The 24,087-nt window shown below is 31.9% G+C and overlaps 1 protein-coding gene and 1 long non-coding RNA gene across 3 annotated transcripts in view; one reads left to right on the top strand and one right to left on the bottom strand.

Moving 5' to 3' along the window:
• LOC114349443 (polypeptide N-acetylgalactosaminyltransferase 35A-like) overlaps window positions 1-21,185 on the top strand; it is a 36,625-nt gene extending 15,440 nt beyond the window's left edge. The window contains exons 8-10 of one of the 2 annotated variants that reach the window (XR_007698858.1): window positions 5,914-6,070; window positions 15,552-16,034; window positions 16,465-21,185. Coding sequence is in view for 1 of the 2 variants with exons in the window: in XM_028299819.2 (XP_028155620.2) it covers window positions 5,914-6,070; window positions 15,552-15,677 (283 nt within the window). In the remaining variant the exon portion in view is untranslated. Of the gene's footprint in view, window positions 1-5,913; window positions 6,071-15,551 lie in introns of both variants that reach the window. The other variant, XM_028299819.2, reaches the window with a different exon arrangement.
• LOC126886994 (uncharacterized) lies at window positions 8,729-11,571 on the bottom strand. Its single transcript, XR_007698859.1, has 4 exons — window positions 11,231-11,571; window positions 10,882-11,172; window positions 9,905-10,043; window positions 8,729-9,113 (listed from the first exon to the last, which is right to left on the bottom strand). It is a non-coding gene; the product is annotated as an uncharacterized LOC126886994 (long non-coding RNA).
• Window positions 21,186-24,087: the final 2,902 nt, after the last annotated feature.

The raw sequence follows: 24,087 nt of genomic DNA on the forward strand, positions 1-24,087 counted from the left end.
GAATATCGTGGCTGCGCAACCTGAGAGAGTGGTACGGATGTACATCAAATGAACTTTTCAGAGCAGCCATCTCTAAAATACGAATAGCTATGATGATTGCCGACCTCCGCCGCGGATATGGCACTTTAAGAAGAAGATTTAATATTCACATGAATGGCTGTGATACACTGTATAATGCCAAATTGGTATTTGTAATCATTGTACTTTTAAATATTTGAAATAGTGTGTATTTGTTTGTGTATCGGCCTTTCGACGTTATCTATTCTTTCATTTGCCTCCGCTCGTCGTTAGAAGACTCCGCTGGGAAGACACACCTTGTAGGCCCATTTATACATACCCGGGCCGTGTCCGTTCCGGGTTAGTGCCGAGTCCGGGTATTTTTAATGCAATATTTACATACAACCGGGTTGTGGCAGTGTGCGTACCGGGCCGAATAAGAGAGGTAAACTTTATTACATATCTCTGTGTAAAAGATAGTTGAAAATATTTCGGCTTGGATAAAAGATCTCGCCTCACAATATCTATTGCTTGTCTGTTTTCCAGCAGTCGCGTTCACAAAACAATAAAATCGTGTTTATACAAGTCCCTGCGATCCGTGTCATTTTCGTGCATCGCCAGTGCCGACAGCAAAAATATCGGCTGGGATTAATTTCAGACCGGGCCCGGACGGGCTCCGTCCGAGAAACGCCAATGTATAAATATACTCATAAGAGTACATTTTTTTTTTTTTTGGACCGGGCCCTGTCTTAACACGGAACGGACACGGCCCTGATATGTATAAATGGGCCTTAAACAGCGACGCACAAGCCTTTTTAGGATTCCGTGTATGGAGAAGAGCAGCCACAGACAGGCAAGGGTGGAGGCAAAAAATAAAGGAGGCCAAGGCTCAATTTGGGCTGTAGTGCCGTAGAAGAAGAAGAAGAAGAAGTCGTTAGACGATAAGAACAGAGCTTCTTTGTTTAATCTAATTTTCATTATCTATGATGATTGATATGTCCTTAAGTACCTTAACCATTGTTTAATTAATAAGACCACTGTCGATGGAATAATTCATCTTTATTACTAACATGTTATTCAATACATTTTACATTCAGTTTTCTACAACTACTCTTTGCCCCGTTGTTGTCTGCTCTTTTTGTCCGTCCGCATGGAACATCATCGCAGAACAGTAAGTGCCAGATGGTCATCTCTCTCAGAGCTACCAACTCACTTTAAGCTCTGTTTACACTTAAAACATCCCAACTTATCAATGATGAATTAATGATTGTGATCTAGAAGAGAAATGCGTACACAGAATCTGTTTTTCTATTATTGAAAGCCTTTTTGTGTTCTGTTATACGTTTGACAATGGTTCTACCAGTTTGACCGATGTAAGTTTTTGGACAGTCCCCTCATGTACACACACAAAAACTTATATGGAATCACCATGTATTTCAAAGTAATACTTATTTCTTTTGAAAAAACTGGTTATTGTTGCGAAGAATAAAGGTTTTTATTGAAAATAAACAAATATATCAGACAATCGAATAGTACAGCTCGGTACGGTATAGGTTATTTGCTTGAGTTGCAAATTGAACGAAAATAAATAAACTAACTTTGGCGTCCAAAAACGAAAATATGCCTCATGTGGGATAATAGAACTTACAACGAGGAAAGATTATTGGTCTTGTGGAGAAAGTAATGTTCTCAGAGGGACATAGCTGTAGAGCTATGCGTAATACAGGGCGTTCTGTCCAAAACCCATGCTAGGTAACAGGAACTAGGAAATATCAAAAATAAAGCAAGGAAAAGTCGCCAAAAGTAATAACTGCTCTCTACGATCGTTTAATTGTCCAATCAGCTGGAAGACACCCAACCATTTCTCACCTGCACCTCCAAGGGCAGCTTTTGGAAGCTACAGGTGTAACTGTTTCAGTTGAAACGATGAGAAAAAGAGTTCGTTCCAAGAAGTATACAGCAGGAGACAGTTATGGGTTCCAGAGTTATCCGGCAGCACAAGATTGATCGCCTAAATTGGTGTCTTCACCACCAAAATTGGAACATTGGGAATTGACAAAATGTGCTATTTTCAAAAGAAGTCAGAATTTGTGTAAAATCAGATGACCCACGAAATCGTGTACTTAGAGGTCGAGGAAGACAAGCAATAACGAAAACTGTCAGATCTGTTCACAAATATACAAGGGGAAGTGTAATGTTCTGGAGAGGAATTATGATCCGTAAAAAAACTTCTTTAATTTTCGTCCAGTCAACTTTAACTGCTCACAGGTATGTTGATAACCTGTAGTCAGGCTCTAGAGAGGTGCAACAGGAGAAAATTTAATTTTATTGCATGATAATGGACCTCCACATACCATTAGAGTGACTACAGACATCATTGAAGCAGAAGGTATCCCTTGTTTCGAGTGGCCTGCTTGCTCACCCGAGCTCAATCCTATAGAGTATTTGTGGGATATGCTTAAAAGAAAAATTAGAGCTCGCCGGGATAATCTACAAAACACCGCACGGCTAGTACAAGCTGCTCTTAAAGGATGGAGTAACCTACCACTACAAAATGTTGATAATTTGATTATGAGCGTGCCCACGCAAACTGAAGCTTGCATAAGGACTAGAGGTGATAACACTGACTACCACAAAATACAAAAAAAAATTAATAAAAAGAATTTAAACATTATTCGTTTTACATTGAAATTTTTTATTCTATTGACTTTAAAACAACTATTTTCAATATGTTTGTTAAATACTTTATTGTTTTATTTAATTGTTATGTATTTGTTATTAAATTGCTTTAAAATAAATATTGTTTGACTTCGTGTGTTCGTTTTTTTTAAATTCGCACGAAATAGTATATTTTATCAGTCTCGTAATCTTGTTCTCTACTAAATGTTTGTTACCATTAATATTTTTAATAAGATAACTTTAGTTTACTTTAGTGTAGTGTTTTTAATAACCTACTTATTGTACTATAAATATATCATGTTTGTGACTTGTCTTATGTCATGTAAATGATACAAAAAGATCAATAAATTTAGCTATCTATCTATCTAGTAATAAATATCAGATGATTCTATACAGGGTGAGTCATGAGGAACTGTACATACTCCTACCTCGTATAGAGGCCTCTATGGGGAATAACAAATGACCATTAAAAAGTGTCTGCTCCCATTGTTTAATAATATACAGGGCGAGTTTCGCATTTTGACAGAAATTTGTATTCCTCATCATTTTTGAACGGTCAGATCGATATGTCTCTTATTTTGGTCAATCGTTACATTATTATCACCTAATCAACTGATTTATTCAAACTAAAAAAAATCAGGTCCGGCTTTAAAAAATTAGTTCGTTTGGGCCTTAGAAAAATTTTTACCCTGTAAACGGTTTTTGAAACTCTAATATGAATTTTACAAATTAGACAAATAGGCAATTAAAATGGCATATTTATTTTTTCCCCACACGATTACTTAATTTTTTATAAAAAAATCAAATTTGACTATGAATTAAAAGTTTGGTAAAGTGAACCATAGATTTAAAAAAATTAACTTTTATTACAAAAATTATTTTTTTAATAAATATTTAATTTATGTTACCACCCAATCAACTTATTTATTCAAACTAGAAAAAAATCAGGCCCGGATTTAAAAAATTAGTTCGTTTTGGTCTTAGAAAAAATGTCACCCTGTATACGCTTTTTGTAAACTCTAGTATGAATTTTACAAATTAGACAAATAGACAATTAAAATGGCGTATTTATTTTTTTCCCACACGATTACTTAATTTTTTATTAAAAAATCAAATTTGTCAAAATCGGAATTTTACCATAAAAATAAAAAAAATTAAACAACGTTTTTCTTAGAATTAAAAGCTTCACCATTTTTTTTTTCTATACCACGTCTAGATCTAGACGTGATCAAATAGATAAATTTTAAATTTTTTCACTTAATTTTTGCGATTTAACTTTGTAATTCACAAATCTGCACCTTTTATTTTTAAAAATTCATAACTTTTACGAGAAGAAGACTGAAAGTCTACAACAATTTTCATAGTCTTAACAATAGTAAGAGATATGTGCTTAAAAATTACAGAAAAAAAATATTAAAATGGAAAAGATTTGTTGCGAGTTAAACCGTGATTTCATTTTTTTTTTTTTTTTTCATTTTTAGTTTAAAATTCCGATTTTGACAAATTTGATTTTTTAATAAAAATTTAAGTAATCGTGTGGGGAAAAAATAAATATGCCATTTTAACTGCCTATTTGTTTAATTTGTAAAATTCTAGAATTTTCAGAAAGCCTATACAGTGTGAAATTTTTTCTAAGAACAAAACGAACTAATTTTTTAAATCCGGGCCTTATTTTTTTCTAGTTTGAATAAATCAGTTGATTGGGTGGTAACATAAATTAAATATTTGTTCAAAAAAAATTAATTTTTGTAATAAAAGTTAATTTTTTTTAAATCTATGGGGAATCGCGTGGGGAAAAAACAAATATGCAATTTTAATTGCATATTTGTTTATTTTGTAAAATTCATATTAGAGTTTTCAAAAAGCCTATACAGGGTTAAATTTTTTCTAAGACCAAAACGAACTAATTTTTTAAATCCGGGCCTGATTTTTTCTAGTGTGAATAAATCAGTTGATTGGGTGGTAACATAAATTAAATATTTGTTCCAAAAAAATTAATTTTTGTAAGAAAAGTTAATTTTTTTTAAATCTATGGTTCACTTTACCAAACTTTTAATTATTCATAGTCAAATTTGATTTTTTTTATTAAAAATTAAGTAATCGCGTGGGGAAAAAACAAATATGCAATTTTAATTGCCTATTTGTTTAATTTTGTAAAATTCATATTAGAGTTTTCAAAAAGCCTATACAGGGTGAAATTTTTTCTAAGACCAAAACGAACTAATTTTTTAAATCCGGGCCTGATTTTTTCTAGTGTGAATAAATCAGTTGATTGGGTGGTAACATAAATTAAATATTTGTTCAAAAAAAAATTAATTTTTGTAAGAAAAGTTAATTTTTTTTAAATCTATGGTTCACTTTACCAAACTTTTAATTATTCATAGTCAAATTTGATTTTTTTTATAAAAAATTAAGTAATCGCGTGGGGAAAAAACAAATATGCAATTTTAATTGCCTATTTGTTTAATTTTTAAAATTCATATTAGAGTTTTCAAAAAGCCTATACAGGGTGAAATTTTTTCTAAGACCAAAACGAACTAATTTTTTAAATCCGGGCCTGATTTTTTCTAGTGTGAATAAATCAATTGATTAGGTGGTAACATAAATTAAATATTTGTTCAAAAAAAATTAATTTTTTGAATAAAAGTTATTTTTTTAAATGTATGGTTCACTTTACCAAACTCTTAATTCATACTCAAATTTTATTTTTTTATAAAAAATTAAGTAATCGTGTGGAGAAAAAAATAAATATGTCATTTTAATTGCCTATTTGTCTAATTTGTAAAATTCATATTATAGTTTTCAAAAAGCTTATACAGGGTGAAATTTTTTCTAAGATCCAAACGGACTAATTTTTTTGAAGCCGGACCTGATTTTTTTCTAGTTGGAATAAATTAGTTGATTAGGTGGTAATAGTGTAACGATTGACCAAAATAAGAGCCACATCGATCTGACCCTTCAAAAATTATGACGAATACAAATTTCTGTCGAAATGCGAAACGCGCCCTGTATATTATTAAACAATGGGAGCAGATACTTTTTAATGGTCATTTGTTATTCCCCATAGGGGCCTCTATACGAGGTAGGAGTATGTACAGTTCCTCATGACTCACCCTGTATAAGTTTGGGTGTGTAAGTTTGTATACATCACTGTGAACGTGCTTTTTCTTTTGACTCTTGTTCTTAATATATTTGCTAAGTTGTTGTTTGTTCTAGTACAAAAAGTATATTTTGTAGGAGTTGTTTACGTACCAAGAACCAGATGTGGTATGAAACGGACAAGAATGAGCTAGTTTTGGCTCAGTTACTCTGCCTCCAATACGGAAAATCAGCCCCCATTTTATACAAATGTCACGAAATGGGAGGAGATCAAGAGTGGAAGCACAAAGGAGGGGTAAGTAAGATATTTATCTAATAAGTTAGAGTAAATGTGGATGGAATGAAGATTATGGAAGATGGAGGATGTAAGGAATGCGTTAAAATGCTGAATCAAAACTGCATAAGGGAAGATTATGTTGAGTAGTGAACGAAAATAATCTTCCATAAGTTGGCGATGGAGACCAAAAACCAAAAAAACCCTTCTGGAAGGGAGCAGAATGCTATAATCAAACTGCTTTTGGCTAGGCACAAGAAAAACGGTGATGAGATGAATTTCTAAATCAAGGCCCAGCGAAAAAAAGCTTAGCCGTACGAAAGAAACCTTTTAACAAAAGAAAAATACTTCTAATATTAAATGCATTAGAAAAATAGTTGGAATTTACCACAACTTGGGTTTTTTCATTATTCAAGAACTTATAAATTTACATCTGCAGCCATTTCGACAACAAACTGAGAAATGAAATAAAATCGTGAGTGTTTGACCATTTATAACTTTAGCTAGTAGTCTAACAGCCGGTTTCCGAAAGGATGATCATCTCAAAAATTATGTAATCGATGGTTAATCGTTGATCAAATACATTTTGAGTTTCAATAACACCAGTTAAACGGGAGTTCAATAACAGTCGATCATATGATTTAACAAACGATTAATCGTTAGTTAACAGCCGATCATAAGTGTTTTGAGTTTCCGAAACGCTGATTAACCAATTTCGCATGTCACACGGCGACCAAAAGGAACTGTCACCTAATTTGAGGTTATTGGTTGATTAAAGGGCTGTTAATGTTTATAAATAGTTGTTTAGAGTTATTAAATAGAGTTTTTTAGTTATTATATAGGTTAAATAGTTATTAAATAAAGGGTATTTTAGTGTTTAATTAAAATTATTAGTTATTTAATTATAATTTAATTTTTAAAATTAAATATATTATAGTGTAATTATACAGTGAGCACATAAAGGTTGGAATAAATTCATTTTTTCATGAATGGGCAATTTTGGAAATAAATCCCGAAACAGGTCAATTTTTATTTTTAAATTACGACTTTTTGGCATATATGTCATACTAGTGACGTCACCCATCTGGGCGTCATGACGTCATCCATGATTTTTTTAAACGAGAATAGGGGCCTTGTGATAGCTCATTTGAAAGGTAATTCAATTCTCTGTTCAGTAATATAAACAATAGCATAATTATTTATAGAGGCTGTCCAAAAAAAAATTTAATTAAATTTATTAACATAAAAAGAAGAATGTGTGTAATTTATTTAATTCAAAATACATTTTACTGCTATCAGAATACAGGAAAAAATGTTTATTTGACAAATAAATATTGTTTTTTGCTTAAATTCAATATTAAAGCAGCCACCCACCTGCCTCTTGACACTTTGAACATTTAATTTAAGCGAAAAGCAAAGAATATTTTTCAAATAAACATTTCTTTCTGTTTTCTAAGAGCAGTAAAGTGTATTTTGAATTAAATAAATGACATAAAATATATTCTTCTTTTTGTGTCAATAAATTTAATCAAAAAAATTTTTTTTGGGCAGCCTGTATAAGTAATTATGTTAATGTTTATATTACTGATTATAAAATTCAATTACCTTTCAAATGAGCCACCACACGACCTCTACTCTAATTTAAAAAAATCATCGATGACGTAATCACGCCCAGATGGGTGACGTCACTAGTATGATAATAATGCCAAAAAGTCGTAATTTAAAAATAAAAATTGACCTCTTTTGGGATTTTTTCCCAAAATCGTCCATTCTCGAGAAAATGAATTTATTCCAACCTTTATATGCTCACTGTATGTTGGGATACACACACATGTAGATGGTGCTACAGGGGAGCATTAGTTTAGCTCTACTTCAACATATTGTGTTAGTGTGAAAATAAAAAAATAATGTTTAATTTTAAATATTTAATTTAGAATTACTACTTACCTTTTGTTAAATAATTAAATAAAATAAGGACTCACTACATGGCAAGTAAGCAGATGCACCATCTGCAACTGTTGTATAAAGATTAGATTTGGTTGCCAATTAAATCCAACATTGGGATATGCAATATGATATCTGCTTGATATCACATACAATAGATGACATGAAGAACGTGATAAGGAAGCTGGAGGGAAAGGCAGATGAGGTTGGTCTTAAAATCATCACTAATAAGATAGTAGAGATGAGAATAGGAGTAAGTGAGCATGGTAAACTATACATCAATCAAGAAGAAATAAAACAGGTTAAAGAATTCTGCTATCTTGATAGTAGTATAATAGTGCAAAAGTTGGAGTCCAGGCAAACATTAAACATAGAATAGGAAAAAGAACAACAGACAACAGGCCTTTGAAATCCTCTCATATCATATCTCAACATAAATTAGCCAAAACACATTTAATAGTATCATCAAATCAATACTACTATATGTGAGGGATACTACGATATGGGAGTGAGACATGAACAATATCAGAAGGAAATGCAAGGAAGAGTTTTTGTAAATAGATTCCCACAAAATATTCTGAAGATGTATTGGCCCAACACCATAACAAATGAAGAATTGTGGAATGCATTAAGACAAAGAAGCAGAGGACGAAGCTAGTAGGTAATAACTCATTCTAACAGGTGGGTAAATAAACTTTGAAAAACACATTTTTTATTAATTTTATTATTTAAAGAAATTACAATTTTTGTTTAAAATTACTTTATTAGGTACATACCTAACCACTATTACCTAATAATTTATTGAGTTTGAATTTTTTTATTTGAATCTCTACTTCTAAAATTTCTTTTTTTCTTGTTGAAACATACTATCTTACTTCTTTTTTTCTAGTCTTGCTGTTTCAATTTTTTTTTGTAAAAGATACATTAAGGGTTTCGCTCCCTAGATCTTTTACTTTTTTATTTTTTGAACGAGCCTGAGACATCTTGGCTGTCTTCTTGGGCAGGACAGCAGTTGTCGTGGGTGTGCTGAGCAGCACAGTGGAAGTGGAGGGTACATTGGACGTCTGCTATGTGTCTTCCAATTGTAGGTAATCTACTTCCACTTGACTATCTTGTGCAACTATAAAAATAAAAAAAATTCAATTGCTTTAGATGTACCAGATAGTTTTTTCTTTACCTTAGCTATCTTAATAGCTAAGTTAATAATCTACCTTAATTTAGAATTGGAATAATTATAATAATTAATTCATATTAAGTTTGCTTAAATTTGGTTTACAGAAGATCTTTTTTTTGTTTAATGACGTCTATAGATAGGCACAAGGTCTGGCTATGGGTAACCGCTTATCGCCCTTGTTATCAGATTTATTATTGATCAACATAGAAATAATATCTTTAACAATCAAACTTTAAACAATAATACCTTTCAAAAAATCTTAAATTTACTTAGAACTGTAGGATACAATATCCATTTTAGATGGAAATCTTTCAGATGCCAAAAACATTCTAGATTCACTCAAAAACTTACATCCGGATGTACATACTTTGGAAACAATGGATAAACTTAAGTTAATCTTTAGAAAACTGACTAGACCGACTATACCATACCTCCCTCTTCTAATCATCCTTTTTAACAGAAGGTGGCTTCTTTCTATTGCTACATCCATAGAATACATAAACCTAGCATTATCAGATAATAGTTTTAAATAGTTAAACTAATGGTCACTCTACTACATTTGTGGATAACGTGCTGAACAAAAATATGTTCTAATTCAGAAGTTTTGTACAGATAAAGACCAATATACAGGTTATTGTTCAGATAATATTGGAAATATTGATCAGGCATTATATATATATAAATAAATTTAAAATTAGTTACCTTTACTTAAATAAATTAATAAAATAAGGACTCACCAGATCTGAAGAAACCAGATGCACTGTCACAACTGCTGGGTAAAGGTTGGATTTGATTGCCACTCAAACTCAACATTTGTGCCCCTACATCTGTGAGACGAGGCCTAAATGTGCCACCACCTGTTGCAAGTATGTCTTTCTGAAAACAATTCATTACTGATTAAGAAATGAATGGGTTAAAATCAAAGTGGTGTAAGTCATATTCTTGAAATGATGTAAGCCCTATTTTATAATCTTGATATTATATACATAGACCTCTTCAGAGAAAAAGTGGTGTGTAAGTTTTTACTGTAAATACTTACACCACTTTTCCTGATGAAAAAATGTCTATTTATCAAAGTTATAAAGCAAGACTTCCATCATTTCACAAATATGACTTACACCTCTTTGGCGTTAACACCCTCAAATACTAAACTTCTATTGTCTCAACACTAGATTAGTTCCCATCATGCAATTAGTTTCATTGGATTATATTTTTATAAAAATATTCCACTCAGAAATACAGTAGAACCCCGTAAATCCGAACCCCGCGAATCCGAACTTTCGGCAAATCCGAACCAACGGAAAGTGAAAAAAATTTAAAAATTCAAGACAAAAACTTAAAAACATGTTTATTATACAGAGTAAAGCCAGAAAATTGGACAATGTAGGATTACTAGGATTTTGACATTTAAAATTTCTTAAAAATAAATATTATACTTTAATATATAGGTTTATAAAGGTTAAACACAAACTTACTTTGGTTCTCTAGTAGTCAACTTGAGTCCAAAAATATTGTCCACACTCTTGCGAGAACGTTTGGCGACTCAAAATCACAATGAAAGCTTTGAACTACTAGTTAAGGCTAACTTTCGGATAATCCGAACTTTTCGGAATCCGAACAGGCTGTCCCCCCAATTAGTTCGGATTTGCGGGGTTCTACTGTAGTGTAATTCGACTGACCTGGTGTTAAGAACTTTAAATTTAAGTATACCTACTTTGTCCGCAGTTTGCTCTCTTTAACTGGTCCAAAACCTTCTGCTCATTATATTTTTGAATCTGCAATGTTATTAATCCATATAGCTCTAAATCAACCGAAAGTTTTATACACTTATATTTTCCTCTGTTACTTTTTGGCGAGTGACCCTTTTTAAGTTTATATATGCAGTGTTCAGCTGCTTGGGAGTTCTGGGAAATTCAGCGCTATTTTTTCACAGGTTTCATTGTTTTGGTTGGTGGACATATCATTGGTACATTATTATTTGTTTTCAATTATAATATGCTTGTATCTGAAAACAAAAATACAATTAGAAATTTGTTCTATAAGTTAGACAATTTCGTACTTACTTTCCAATTATTTCCAACAGCAAACATTTCTCTCTCTCAGTATAATTTTTGCGTGGAGGATTTCCGTTGGTATTGCTCATTTTTAATATATTTTTTAATTTTATAAATTATGTAGTTATTTACTATGGATTGAAATTTTTTGGTTATAAAATGAAATTTTGAAGGATGACAGCCGATTGTGACAGTATCGATACCAAATCGTATGTCAGATAATCGATTTTCTAGGATCATATAATTTTAAGATGATCTACGTTTGAGAAACCGGTCACTGGTTAACAGTTGATCAAATCTAACAGCTCGATTAGATGATCGAAGATTTGAATAACGTTTCGGAAACCGGCTGTAAGACCATTCCAAAGAGGTAATTAAAAGAAAGGATTTGACTTCGAGATAATTACATCCAGGCGTTTTTTGTATAGGGGATATTTGAAAATGGTGCGTAGTCTAGGCATAAGTATACACATTTTTCCGACTAGACAAAACATACGCAAGCAGTGGCGTAGCTGAAGATTGCGGGGCCCCCCGCGACAATTTTTGTGGGCCCCCGTATTATAAAAATAACGACAACTAATAACAGTATAATTCTAAAATATGTGTAAATGACAATATTTGGCCTTTTTTAATAAGTCTTCATCAGTTAGTGTTAATAGATTTTTTGGGAATAGACATGAACACTTTTTAAGTATACCTTCATGTCTCTTAATCCGACAAAACTATTATTAAGTTGTTGCAATACTATATAATATGTACATTTAAAATTACATTGAAAGTATTAACTTCAAAACGTTTTTGCTACAAGTTATTTTTTCGTTGCAGCTGAGCTCTTCGTAAATTTTTTTATACGTTTTATCCGTTTATTTTTAAATTCCGGTGTAATCCCCACTATTCTGCTATTCCTGCTCCTTCTGATAAAATTTCTGAAAACGAATTTCTCATTTGTCGAAGATTATCACGAGTTTTTTCAAAAAGTTGAAGGACCGTTAACTCTGCCGTTTCAGATTGCAGAAGTTTTGATGTTAGATGAATAAAGTTAAGTAATTAGATTGAATAGTAATGTTAACGTCAATTTAAAAATTATTCATATAATATGCTCTAATAAGCAGCTCTTAGCTTCTAATTTTTCATAGTTTTTTGATAACAGTGAAATTTTCGTTAAATATTTCATTGCTTGTCGGAAAGCTCGACGCAAAGCTATAACAGCATCTGGATGACCACCGGGTTTTACGTTTCACACAGTGGCGTAACAAACTCCGTCGGGGCCCTCCCGCAGAATTGAAAATGGGGCCCCTTTTAAAAAATTACTAAATGCGACTTGTGTAACAAAAACGTAGAGGTACATATAGTGTATTTGTGCACTGTTTATAACAACTATATTGGTATAGAACTATCATTTACAACAACTTTATTGGTATAGAATAAAATGGAACAAAAATTAAGAGCGTAGCCGCAAAAGTTCGTGCCAATGGTTTTTAAATGCATTAATTCTTTTTGAATCCTGAGAAAACTAGTAACTATTTTTGAAAAATTTAAACGCAGAATGAAAGATTACATTATTACCGAGAGCCGAAAGTCCCCGAAAACTTCTATAATGTTTAATTCAGTAAGTTACAAGGGTGAAAAAAGAGAAAATTTAGTATGATTTTTAATTTCAGATATCCCATTCAAAAGACACTTTGTAATCTTAAGTAAGTTACAAGGGTGAAAAAAGAGAAAATTTAGTATGATTTTTAATTTCAAATATCCCATTCAAAAGAAACTTTGTAATCTTTTATTCTGCGTATAAAGTTTTCACAAATATTTATTCGTTTTCTCAGGATTCGAAACAAATGAATGCATTTAAAAGACATTAGTCCGAAATTTTGCTCCTATACTCTTAAAATTATTACAATATTACATAGTATTATTCTATGAGATGAACAACTTTCTTCGTGCACTACTCTCAGCGAATATATCTACAATTATTTTATTAATATATATCTGATGGGCAACTTCGTTTTCAATACTTATAGCGCTAGAGAACTTCTGACATTGTACTACAAAGATATGGTTTTATTCATTTAAGATCAGAAAAAATCTCTCTGAACGTGACGATCTGGTCGTGACGGGTAAAGTTGAAAACAAAATGTACGCATGACACACTTCTGGTAGGCAAGATGCAAGCACTAGTGCAATGAAAGTCTCTAAGAATAATTTTGGCTGCATCATAAATAGAGTTCGCCGATTCCAACTGTGTCCTCAATGATTTTCTAACAAATTGCAGTTGCTCCAAAAACTCATTCGGGTAAGCAGCAACTCATTTACTGACTCCTTCAAATACTTCTGGATCCGATTTGAAAAGATATCCACTTCTAGGATATAAGACCTTAAAATCGTTGTTTACTTTGTACAAACTTATAAATCCAGCTTGAATTTGTTCAATGACTACATCGAGATTTCCGAAAAACATGCCTATAATTCAACAAAATGCTTCTTAACTCTACCAAACCTTTTGATTTTAAAAGTACAGGGAAAGCCACAATTAGTAGCAAAATCTTTGGATTTTTGTAAAAATGACGTCTAGTTTTGTCGAAAATTTGATAAAAATTCCTTACAGTTGTAATGTAAAAGTAGTACTTTATTTTGTAAAATAGATGGGAAGACAAATTCAAACTGTTCCATAATTATTAGTTGTCATTCTCTACTTACAATCTGTGCTAGTTAATATTATTTTAGACAATATTTATAAAATGGTCATGCAGTTCTGCTTTACACCAATCACAGTTTGTAATCTGGATGACCACCTTAGTCACCGATAAAGTTTTTAGAGTAAGCGATTTTGGTTGGACGTTTTTCTGCATTGTTTGCTAAATCGAATCGAGGGAAGTTTTTGAAGATTTCCAGGCAGTGCTGAAAAACGTTTCGTATGCATGCTTAAAAAATATATCAATGACATATTTTTACATATATGTTAGACGACAACATGGGGCCCCTGATATATTGGGGCCCCCCGCAAACTACATGCTGCGGGGGCCTCTGTTACGCCCCTGGTTTCACATAACCTTTTGTTGTCAAACGCGATGAATCCAAAGTCATAATAGTACATAGTACATCCCATCTTTTAATACTTGCACAAAAAAGACATATTTTATAATCTCTTCACTATATTGTAAAAAAAACAACTCCTGTACACCAGCAACGGCATCATTCAATATTAGGTTCAGATTATGGGATGCACAATGAACATAGGAAACTGTTTTTTTATGTCAGTTATGCGCCTTTGTACGCCTGAATATACACCACTCAGAACTCTTGCCCCATCATATCCCTTTCCTCTGCAGTTATGTACGGAAAGTTGCTTTGATTATATAAATTTTAAAATTTCATTTACAGGACCTTCTGCACTTTGGTCTAATATATGAATAAATCCCAAAAACAACTTCTGCTTGGAGTGTAATTATTTTCATCGCAAGTTATTTTTACGTACCGTATATATATCGTCTTTGGAAATATCTTGAGTGGTATCAAGAATTATTAAATAAAATCAACTTTTTTTAATTAAATTATTCACTCTGTTTTCAGTTTCTTAAGCCAGCAAATTTATAACTTGGTTTTGTATTTGGGGACTCAAGTAATGTTTAAGTTATTGTTATTGTTTTTGTCGATTAATTTAGCTAAAACTGGATCATATTTAGCTAGTAAAAGAACCATCGACAAAAAATTACCTTTTTGGAATTCACTTTCATCTAAAATACCAACATGTCCACTAAACGCTAAATTGCACCCAGAAAAGGTAAGAGTTATTAGGTACGTCAATTACCCGCTTCATATACTTCCTTCCAAATTTCCTATTTTGATGCTTATTAGGAAAATATGTTTTGGTTCCCAATTTAAAGAAAGTAGAAGTATTAAGCTTGAAGGCTTTAAGGGGCCCCTCTTAACGTCGGGGCCCCCCGCCTTGCGGGCCCTGCGGGCCTGTCAGCTACGCCACTGTACGCAAGTTAACGATATAACATTCAAAAATAAACAAAATGCTACATATTTAACAAAAATTAGACTCAAAATAGTCTGGATTAGGAAGCCAACTTAATAAATAACAAGCAAGAAGCAAAATCACAGCAGAGTCGGTTACCTTCTTCTCCTTCCTTGTCCTTTAGATGGAATGAAATGGTAATGGAAACGGTAATGGATTGAAATTAATGGAAATTCAACGTAGGAGCATGATTTTTATAGTTTCAGATGAACACGACACTTTAAAACTTTTAATCAGGGTAATGTGTGACAGTTCTTGTATTTTTTGAGCCATACATATCATCAAACCTTAATTTTTTTTTTGTCTTATCAGAAAGAAACGCCAATTTACAATTTAGCTGCAGGGACTTGCCTGGCAGCCGAAAAGAAGTCAATCAATGCTTCCGTTGTCATGAAGTTGTGTTCCGATCCCATTTTATCGACTTGGGATCTAGTGTGATAATAAAACAGTTGCATTGAACAACCGTTCGATGACTGCTTAGTCTATATTGATGATCAAATTTGTTAAAAAGTGTAACTCGTCTATAGGAAACAGTATGTTCCCTGTGGATTAGCTAAAACCATTCTTTTACTTCTTAACTATATTGTAGTAGGATATTTTTAGACTATTTCTATAGTTTTCCCTGTTTTATTAAGAAATTTTACGAACGCTTTTACCAGAGAACATCCATAGAGTTATATATTAGCATAGAGAGAGTGTCATTCAGAGCGAAGTGACGACACCATCTTTTTTATTTGGATTAGTGCTGTTTCACTCTTACGCATATTAAAGCTGCTACAGTTGTCCTCCTCTTCCGTGCCTATTCTTTTTCTCATGATCATCTTTCAGTGCGTCACAGTTTTTCGATTTCTCTCTAACGCATTAAATTGTATGTGACAGAAAAAAAGGCACGTCTGGGAATACTTCGGTAATTATTCTAGTTCGGTGATTATTCTAGTTGTCGATAGATGGCACCATAATCAAAAAAGAATTATTTATTAAATAAAATAATAATATTATCAATATAATCTGTACAATTTATAAGACTATACAAATGAAAGAAAATACCATTTTATAAATGCAATAGACACAATTGATTTGGTTTTATTCCAAATTGAAAATAAAATTTGACAACTGTCAGATTTAACTAAAATGTCACGTTAGAATAAATGTCATAAATGTGTATTATCACGGACTTACCTTTTTTTCTATAATTTGTGACGCACTGAAAAATGTTCATGAAAAGGAGAATATCTTCACACTGAATGTCATCATAGATTTTCGATACAATGTGTTAGAAAGAGATGCAGCAAACCAGTCCATGAGATCTTGTCGTCAGGAAGCGCGGAAGGTAGGCTCCCTCTATGTTAATATATACCTCTATGAGAACACCTACTGTCACAGTAATGACACTTGTATATTTTTTAGAGGTTATGTTTCACGTGATAGAATTGGCGAGGAACCGCAAAGTGGGCGACGCCTGGTGGCGAATTTGAAAAGCATCAACTCTAGGAAAACATTGACTTTGCCATTAATTTGTGTATATATTTGCGGTCAGTTTATGCATAGAGGTAAATATTAACATAGAGGAAGTCTACCTTTCGCGCTTCCTGACGACAAGATCTCATGGACTGGTTTGCTGCATCTCTTTCTAACACATTATATCGAAAATCTATGATGACATTCAGTGTGAATATAGGCACGGAAGAGGAGGACAACTGTAGCAGCTTTACTATGCGTAAGAGTGAAACAGCACTAATCCAAATAAAAAAGATGGTGTCGTCACTTCGCTCTGACAGACACTCTCTCTATGCTAATATATAACTCTATGAGTTTATGTTGTAATTAAGAATAATTTCGACTTAAAAAAACTATTGCAGTGTTCCTCAGTATTCATTCCTATTATACTCTACGTAATGACCTAAATTAACCAATGCCAAATCACACATTTTGTTAATTTAACGTTTGTATTAAACGTAGTATTTTTTAATGTTTAAGCGACTGGAAAATTAAATAAATAAATAAAATGTAGTATACATTCTGTACATAGAATGTACATTGTTTTGCAAAATATTCCGACCACCTCGTAATTTCACCACGTTTTCAGTTTCTATTTAATTAAAAATTGTTATCTGTTGGTGTAAAATAAATTGTAGTGTACCTATTAATTAAATTAAAAACAAAATTAGAAATTCCAAGATAGATTAATAATTTTTAGAACGATGTGTGACTATCGGGGGCCAGATTTTTTTATGAAAAAAAGGTAAAAACAAATCAGTAGTTAGCATCAAATTTTAATGAATGCATACAGATGAAACATAATTTTGAGTCGTCTTTAACTTATAAGATGTCTTAGTGGCAAAACTTAGTGGTTACTTTGGCAAAACACTCCTGTAAATGATTTTAATTTAACGTTGTAGAACTGTGAGATCAAATGACAAAATGAATTGTTTTCCTAGAGTTATCGTCCATCTTTGAAATTTTGAGCGCCCTCTGTCGGAATTTAATTTTGCGAATTAGAAGAAGTTGTTAACTACTTTTAACGCCTTATTCTGCTGGGTTTCCGTAAACGATATAGGTACAGTTGACACCTTCATGCACCAGAAAATCTAAACTATTAAGAAATAACGCCTAATGTTTAGGTATATGAACAAAAAGGTTAAGAAATTATTATTAAGCATAAGCATAATCACGAACTTGGCAGAAAATTCCACCACTCGTCTCTTCAATTATAATTTACTAGGTAATAATTTTGTTACCATTTTTGTGTTGTTTGGATGATATTTTGCCATCGAATGTGTGGACAAGACTGAAGAAAAACCGCTTTAGGTGTTTCTTAAAACGTTATTGTCTTTCGTATAGTAGTCCTTTTTCGTATAGTAAAAAGATAATGTCACAGACTAGGGATGTACATATTTTCTATAGATGGTTACCTACACTTTTTAAGGATATCTTTTTTTGTATCAATACTCTTTTTAATTGTCTTTAGACTCTCTAATTTAAAGAAAGCTCATTTTAACTTAAGTTAGTTTATAGAGTGGGCCAAAGAAAGCAGTCAATCTTTACATTTGTCTAAAACAGGTGGATTTTTATTCTAGTCGAAAGCGACCCCATTTTTGCAAAAAAGTAGTAATTTATTAAAACTCTAACACCTTTGAAAAATTAAACGTAACGCCTATGGTTCGCTGCCTATTAGAAATTGCATTGCGACTAATTCTGAGAGAACAATAAAGTAAATAAAATGAAAACATTTTTAATATGCATGGTACAATTTTGCGCATGACATTTGACAGCTGAGGTCAAGCGTGTGACGTAGCAAAGATCCCTGTGAGCCATTATTTGTAATGCTACAGTTACTATTATATGGATTATTTTGCAAAATTCTTATGATTAACTCGTTTTAGCGATTATTTCAGTTTTTTGGATAGTATATTTGTGTCATAGTTTGTATAGACTAATTTAAGAACATTTACTCGTTAGTGTGTATATAGTTTTATTTACTTTCGTGTATTTGTGTTTGGTGTTTGTACTCAAGTGTAGGAGTTGTTCAGTACCTACCTAAATTACAAAGTGATCATCAAAAATTAAGAAGTGGGATACCCTGTATATTTGAAAATAATTTGAAAATTTGTAGCGACCCATTTTTATGTGGATATTACTTTTTTTGTATCTTTAAACAACTGAAATATCGAACTCTTGAGTACCACTTGATCAACCTGTATGTATAATAAACAAATAATAATTAAAAAAATGCTTTATAATGGATATCTGTGTTAACAAAATAAAAGTTTCTAAAATATCAGTTTCAAAACCTCGCTAAAATAACTACCCGAAAATCAACAAAATTAAATTAGCTACAAAATATTTTTTATTATTAAATATTATAATAACACAACTTTATCATTTCTTTATAATTACTCTAATTAAATTAGACAAATTGTATTAAAAATTTAAAATTAAAAAGTCTTTTCTATAAAACTACATTCAAATATTGCGTGAAGAAGGATCTTTACTACGTCATGCGCGAAAGCGACCGATCTTGGAACATTACGTGCCATAGGTACCTGGGAATTTAATATGTATGTAATTATAAAGTCACTTCTCGTTTTCATTGCCGTTACGGTTAATTTTTAAAAGGGATAACACATTCACTAAATTCATATTTGTCACAAAAATGGAGTTAATTCTTGAAAAAAATCATAGATGCCTCAATTCTCCATCCAATTCGCTCTTTAACGATGTAGCAGACATGATATATTCTTTATTTAAGAAGTATCGGACTGTTTTCAACGGCCCACTCTCTTTACACAGCATGTGTCACATTCAACAGAAAAGAATTTGGTATATAAATAGCTGTTGATATTAACAATTCTTTTGATACAGGATGTCTCAAAATAACTTAACATAAATTTCATGGTGTTCTGTTTAGAAATATATAACTTTATGTTTCCCTTATTTTGGCATCTCTGTATATATTTAACTAATTTTGATTTATAGTAGCTACTGATATTTGTATTCGTAGCAAAGGAGTTTTAGTAAGATTTACCATTTCGTCTGTATGTGACACACTCTGTATAATTCATTACTAATAATTGTTTTTGTAGATCTTTTATTTAAATTGTCTCAAAATTTTTAAGACTGAATGTGAACAACTGTTAAGTGTATTCCAAATTAGGTAATTTTAGGAAATTTTTATCATTATGTGAAAATTTTTTTGGTCGCTTTGAGTTTTTACATGGAATTTGGTATCTATGGACATGTCGAGGTTAAAGGTGGGCTTTTTAGGGGGAGGGAGCTAGATAGACTAGTGATATCCTGAAATGAGCTAATAGACTTACAAATAGGGGAAGACTGACATATCCAGTCGAGTCCAGAACTGTTTATTAAGTAGACATTGAACTCCACAAGCACAACTGTGCCCTGGAAAGTCTTTCATAACCTAATACAGTCCATAGAACATAAAATATATGTGGCCAAAATGGATTTTCACATGTGTTGACTTTTATTATTATATACACTTTTATTGATTTTTTTAATAGTTTAGGCTCATATGGACGGCGTTATGCATAACTCGACCAAGCGCCAAAACATAGTTTTGAGATAAATGGCTTCAAAGTTTTTTGGTTCTTGGTTGCTTAATGGTCGCTTAATGGTAAGTGGATTAATGTCGCTTGGTTTAATTTTTTTTCTTAGTAACCGTTAACGTGACAATAACAGGGATTTTTTCCAAGATAGTTTTAGCTATGTATCACCAGAATCCGCTGTTATCTCAATAATTAAGAAATGGCGCTTGGTCGAGTTATGCATAACGCTGTCCATATTTAAATCTAATAGACAGTGCTTTTCGTCAATTGGTAGAAACTGTAAAAAAATGTACAAAATTCTCACAAGAATTTAAAATAACAATAACAGAGCTTCTTAAATGTAAAATGTGATTGATATGGAACAGCAATATAGGTGTATATCTATTTTTCACACAAATAATTTTAAGTTGTACAATAGTGGATTCACGTAACATTTTCCCATTTATCAACGGATGGGTATGAATGAAACTCAATATTTCGCTGTGTTCGAAGCAGTTGTGATAAAGAAAGTTTTTCTTTTTTAAATTTTTATCGTTAATTTATTGGTAATTACATAGAATAGGTACGCACATCAAAAGGTTGTTTATTATTGAGCAAAATTCGTATTTTTGGCAAACCTCGTATTTATTCGCTTTGATTTTTACATGATCCAACCTCTGGCGGACAAAAAATAACTAAACTACCCACTTATGCCCAAAGAGTTATAGATTATCATAGAGAGAGTGTCATTCAGAGCGAAGTGACGATACCATCTTTTTTATTTGGCATAGTGCTGTTTCACTCTTACGCATAGTAAAGCTGCGACAGTAGTCCTCCCCTTCCGTGCCTATACTCACACTTAATGTCATCTTAGTTTGTCGATACAATGATGTTAGAAAGAGATACCACAAACCAGTCCATGAGATCTTGTCGTCAAAAAGCGCGGAAGGTAGGCTCACTCTATGTTAATATATACCTCTATGCTTATGCCATTTCTACCGTATTGTGACATTTGTATGACATTTGTTACTTTTATGCACAAATAAGGATAATATTTTCAATTGAAAAATATATATTTAAAAGCTTTTAAAATGAATCTTTTGTGTTATAATTGGCCAACTTGCATCACAGAGTTGCATCAATTGTAGAAAGCATACATCCTTTGCTGCAGTGTTGGTTGCATATTTATTTTGTACTGAACTATCCATTTCTGACATAGTTCTAAACATATTAAGCGTAGACTCGGCATACTCACCAAAAAAGCGTAACGCGGAAACAGCATGGTAACAGTCGCTCGGTGGTCTATCTATCTCTTTTAACCAACCGAGCCCGCGCATGTGATTGACAAAGATGGCTAGACCACTCAATCCTATGTCGACGTTACACCCCGATGCATTGAGTGGCATATCCCTAGCCAAGTCTATCCTTTTACATGTCTCTGGTTCTAACACATAACTACGAATAGGGCTTTTCATCGATTGTCATTTGTTTCGAGCTTCTGTCATGTGTCACATAATATTAATATCTCTACGTCATACGTCTTTAATGTGTATCATTAGTTATATCAATAACGTATGACGTAGATATATTAATATTATGTGACACATGACAGAAGCTCGATACAAATGACTGTGAATGCAAAGCCCTATAAGCTGTGAGCTCGTACGTAGAGGGGATATTTATAAATTCGCTAGCGCCAGTAGTGACAAGTCTGTAAACGTTTACTGGAAATTTGGCATAAATGTCAAAGTGATTAATTTAAATTAAAATTAAAAATATCAATTATAAAAAATATTAGTTGGTCAAAGCTGTGGTATATATTTTTACCTTAAATATACTTACGTTTTAAATACTGAATTCACATTTTTTTAATGTTCCGTAATATGTAATTATAAATTAATCTATTAATCTTAGCGCCATCTACACGATAATTGTGAAAGTATCCGAAGTAAGAAATTAATATTTCATCAATAGAACGTCAAAATGATTAGCAAAATTTTAGAAAAATCTATTACAATTTAATTACTTTTTAGCGTTGTAAATATTAAGCGGTAACAATTAAATAATAAATTTAAAAATTACCGGTGAAAGTTGAATAGTAATCCGTTAGGAGCGACACCAGCGTAGCTCAGAGCGTATAGAGAATCTAGGAACTTGATGGCAACTATTTTTACCTGTATTATAACAATTTTTACTCAATAACGTTTTTATTTAGAACCTTTACAAAATCTTGAAATCTTGTAACAAAAATGTTAAAACACAAATTTTGTACAAAAATAGTAAAATATGCATTGTTAATAGTATATCTAGCCGATTTTGATATTCCACTAAAAATGAAGGATCACAAATGAGTGATATTCCACTAAAAATGAAGCACCTATTCTGTTTGATGTTTGGGAATTTGTTATAAGTGGGATAACTTATAGGTTTTATTTCAGAACAATTCTAAATACTCAGTAAATGAACGTATATATTTCTTTACTCTCTTCAGATGGTAAACTATCTTTAGATAATACTGTAAGATATTTTTAAAAGCCATTTTTATCGTTGATTTTAAGTTTTGGCAAGGATTAGTGATACTCATTTTGTGAAATAATATCACACATTGAAAACAACATTTTTTGCATGGTTTATTAAATATTTTTAGAAAGAAACTAGAGAGAACTAGGACAAAAAGACATTTACTCATGCACCATGATATCTTTACTAAAATCACAATAAAGATGCACTTCTTCTTTTTGTGCCACTCCTATCGGAGATTGGAAATCATCAAGGCTATCCTGACCTTGTTTACAGCTGACCTACAGAGTTCATTAGTAGTGCACTAAATATGCACTAGAAATAAACAAACCAAGACACAAGACACGTTGAATGTTACGAGGAGCACTCCCAAATCATGAAATTAATATGATATCTCAGGGCCCTTTACTAATCAAAAACAAACGTGGCTTCAAAGTATTTTTTGCTAGTTGCCTTTGAGGAAAAGGGATAGACAATAGGAAAATAAATTTACAACAAATTTATGAAAGTATAAAGCAAAAGTTATATTTTAAAATCAATCAAATATTAAAAGTAAAAATTTTGGATAAACATGTACCATATACAATGATTCGCATAATATAAATTTCAAACATCCATCAAATCATACATCCAAAATTATCAATTCAAATTAATTAAACTTATATCCAAATTAAAGATATCTTAATTTTAGTGCTTCACAATGAATTATCATTTATTTTAATTCTCAATAAACCCAACAAAATGAATAACACTCATTTAATCTAAATAGGTGGTCGTGATTGATAGTCTCTGATTACTAAGATGACGAAACTAACCTTCAAAATTGATGACTTCCTCTCACTCTTCTTTGATTGTGTCCTGTCCACCTTGCTCGTACTTTTCAGTTTCTCCGAATACTCCTGCCAATTCCTCTGCTCCAAATCTTGACTACATGAATAAACCCCTTTCTCTCCAGACACAAGGATATCTCAACTAATCGACTTGATGTTGTTCTGAAGCTATTTCCTTGTGACATTTTTATGATTAATTATTTATATGGGAAATAAGCCACAATTAAACCGAAAAAATAATTTTATTAACGTTTCGACGCCCAAATCGGGTGCCGTTGTCAAAATACAAAATATTACTCAACGTTTCGATGCCCAAATCGGATGCCGTTGTCAAAATACAAAATATTACTCATTATCATTATAGGTATTTTGACAACGGCACTCGATTTTGGCGTCGAAACGTCAATAAAATTATTTTTTCGTTTTAATTGTGGCTTATTTCCCATATAAATAATT

The sequence above is a fragment of the Diabrotica virgifera genome, chromosome 6, assembly GCF_917563875.1.
Source record: "Diabrotica virgifera virgifera chromosome 6, PGI_DIABVI_V3a".
Lineage (NCBI taxonomy): Eukaryota > Metazoa > Arthropoda > Insecta > Coleoptera > Chrysomelidae > Diabrotica > Diabrotica virgifera.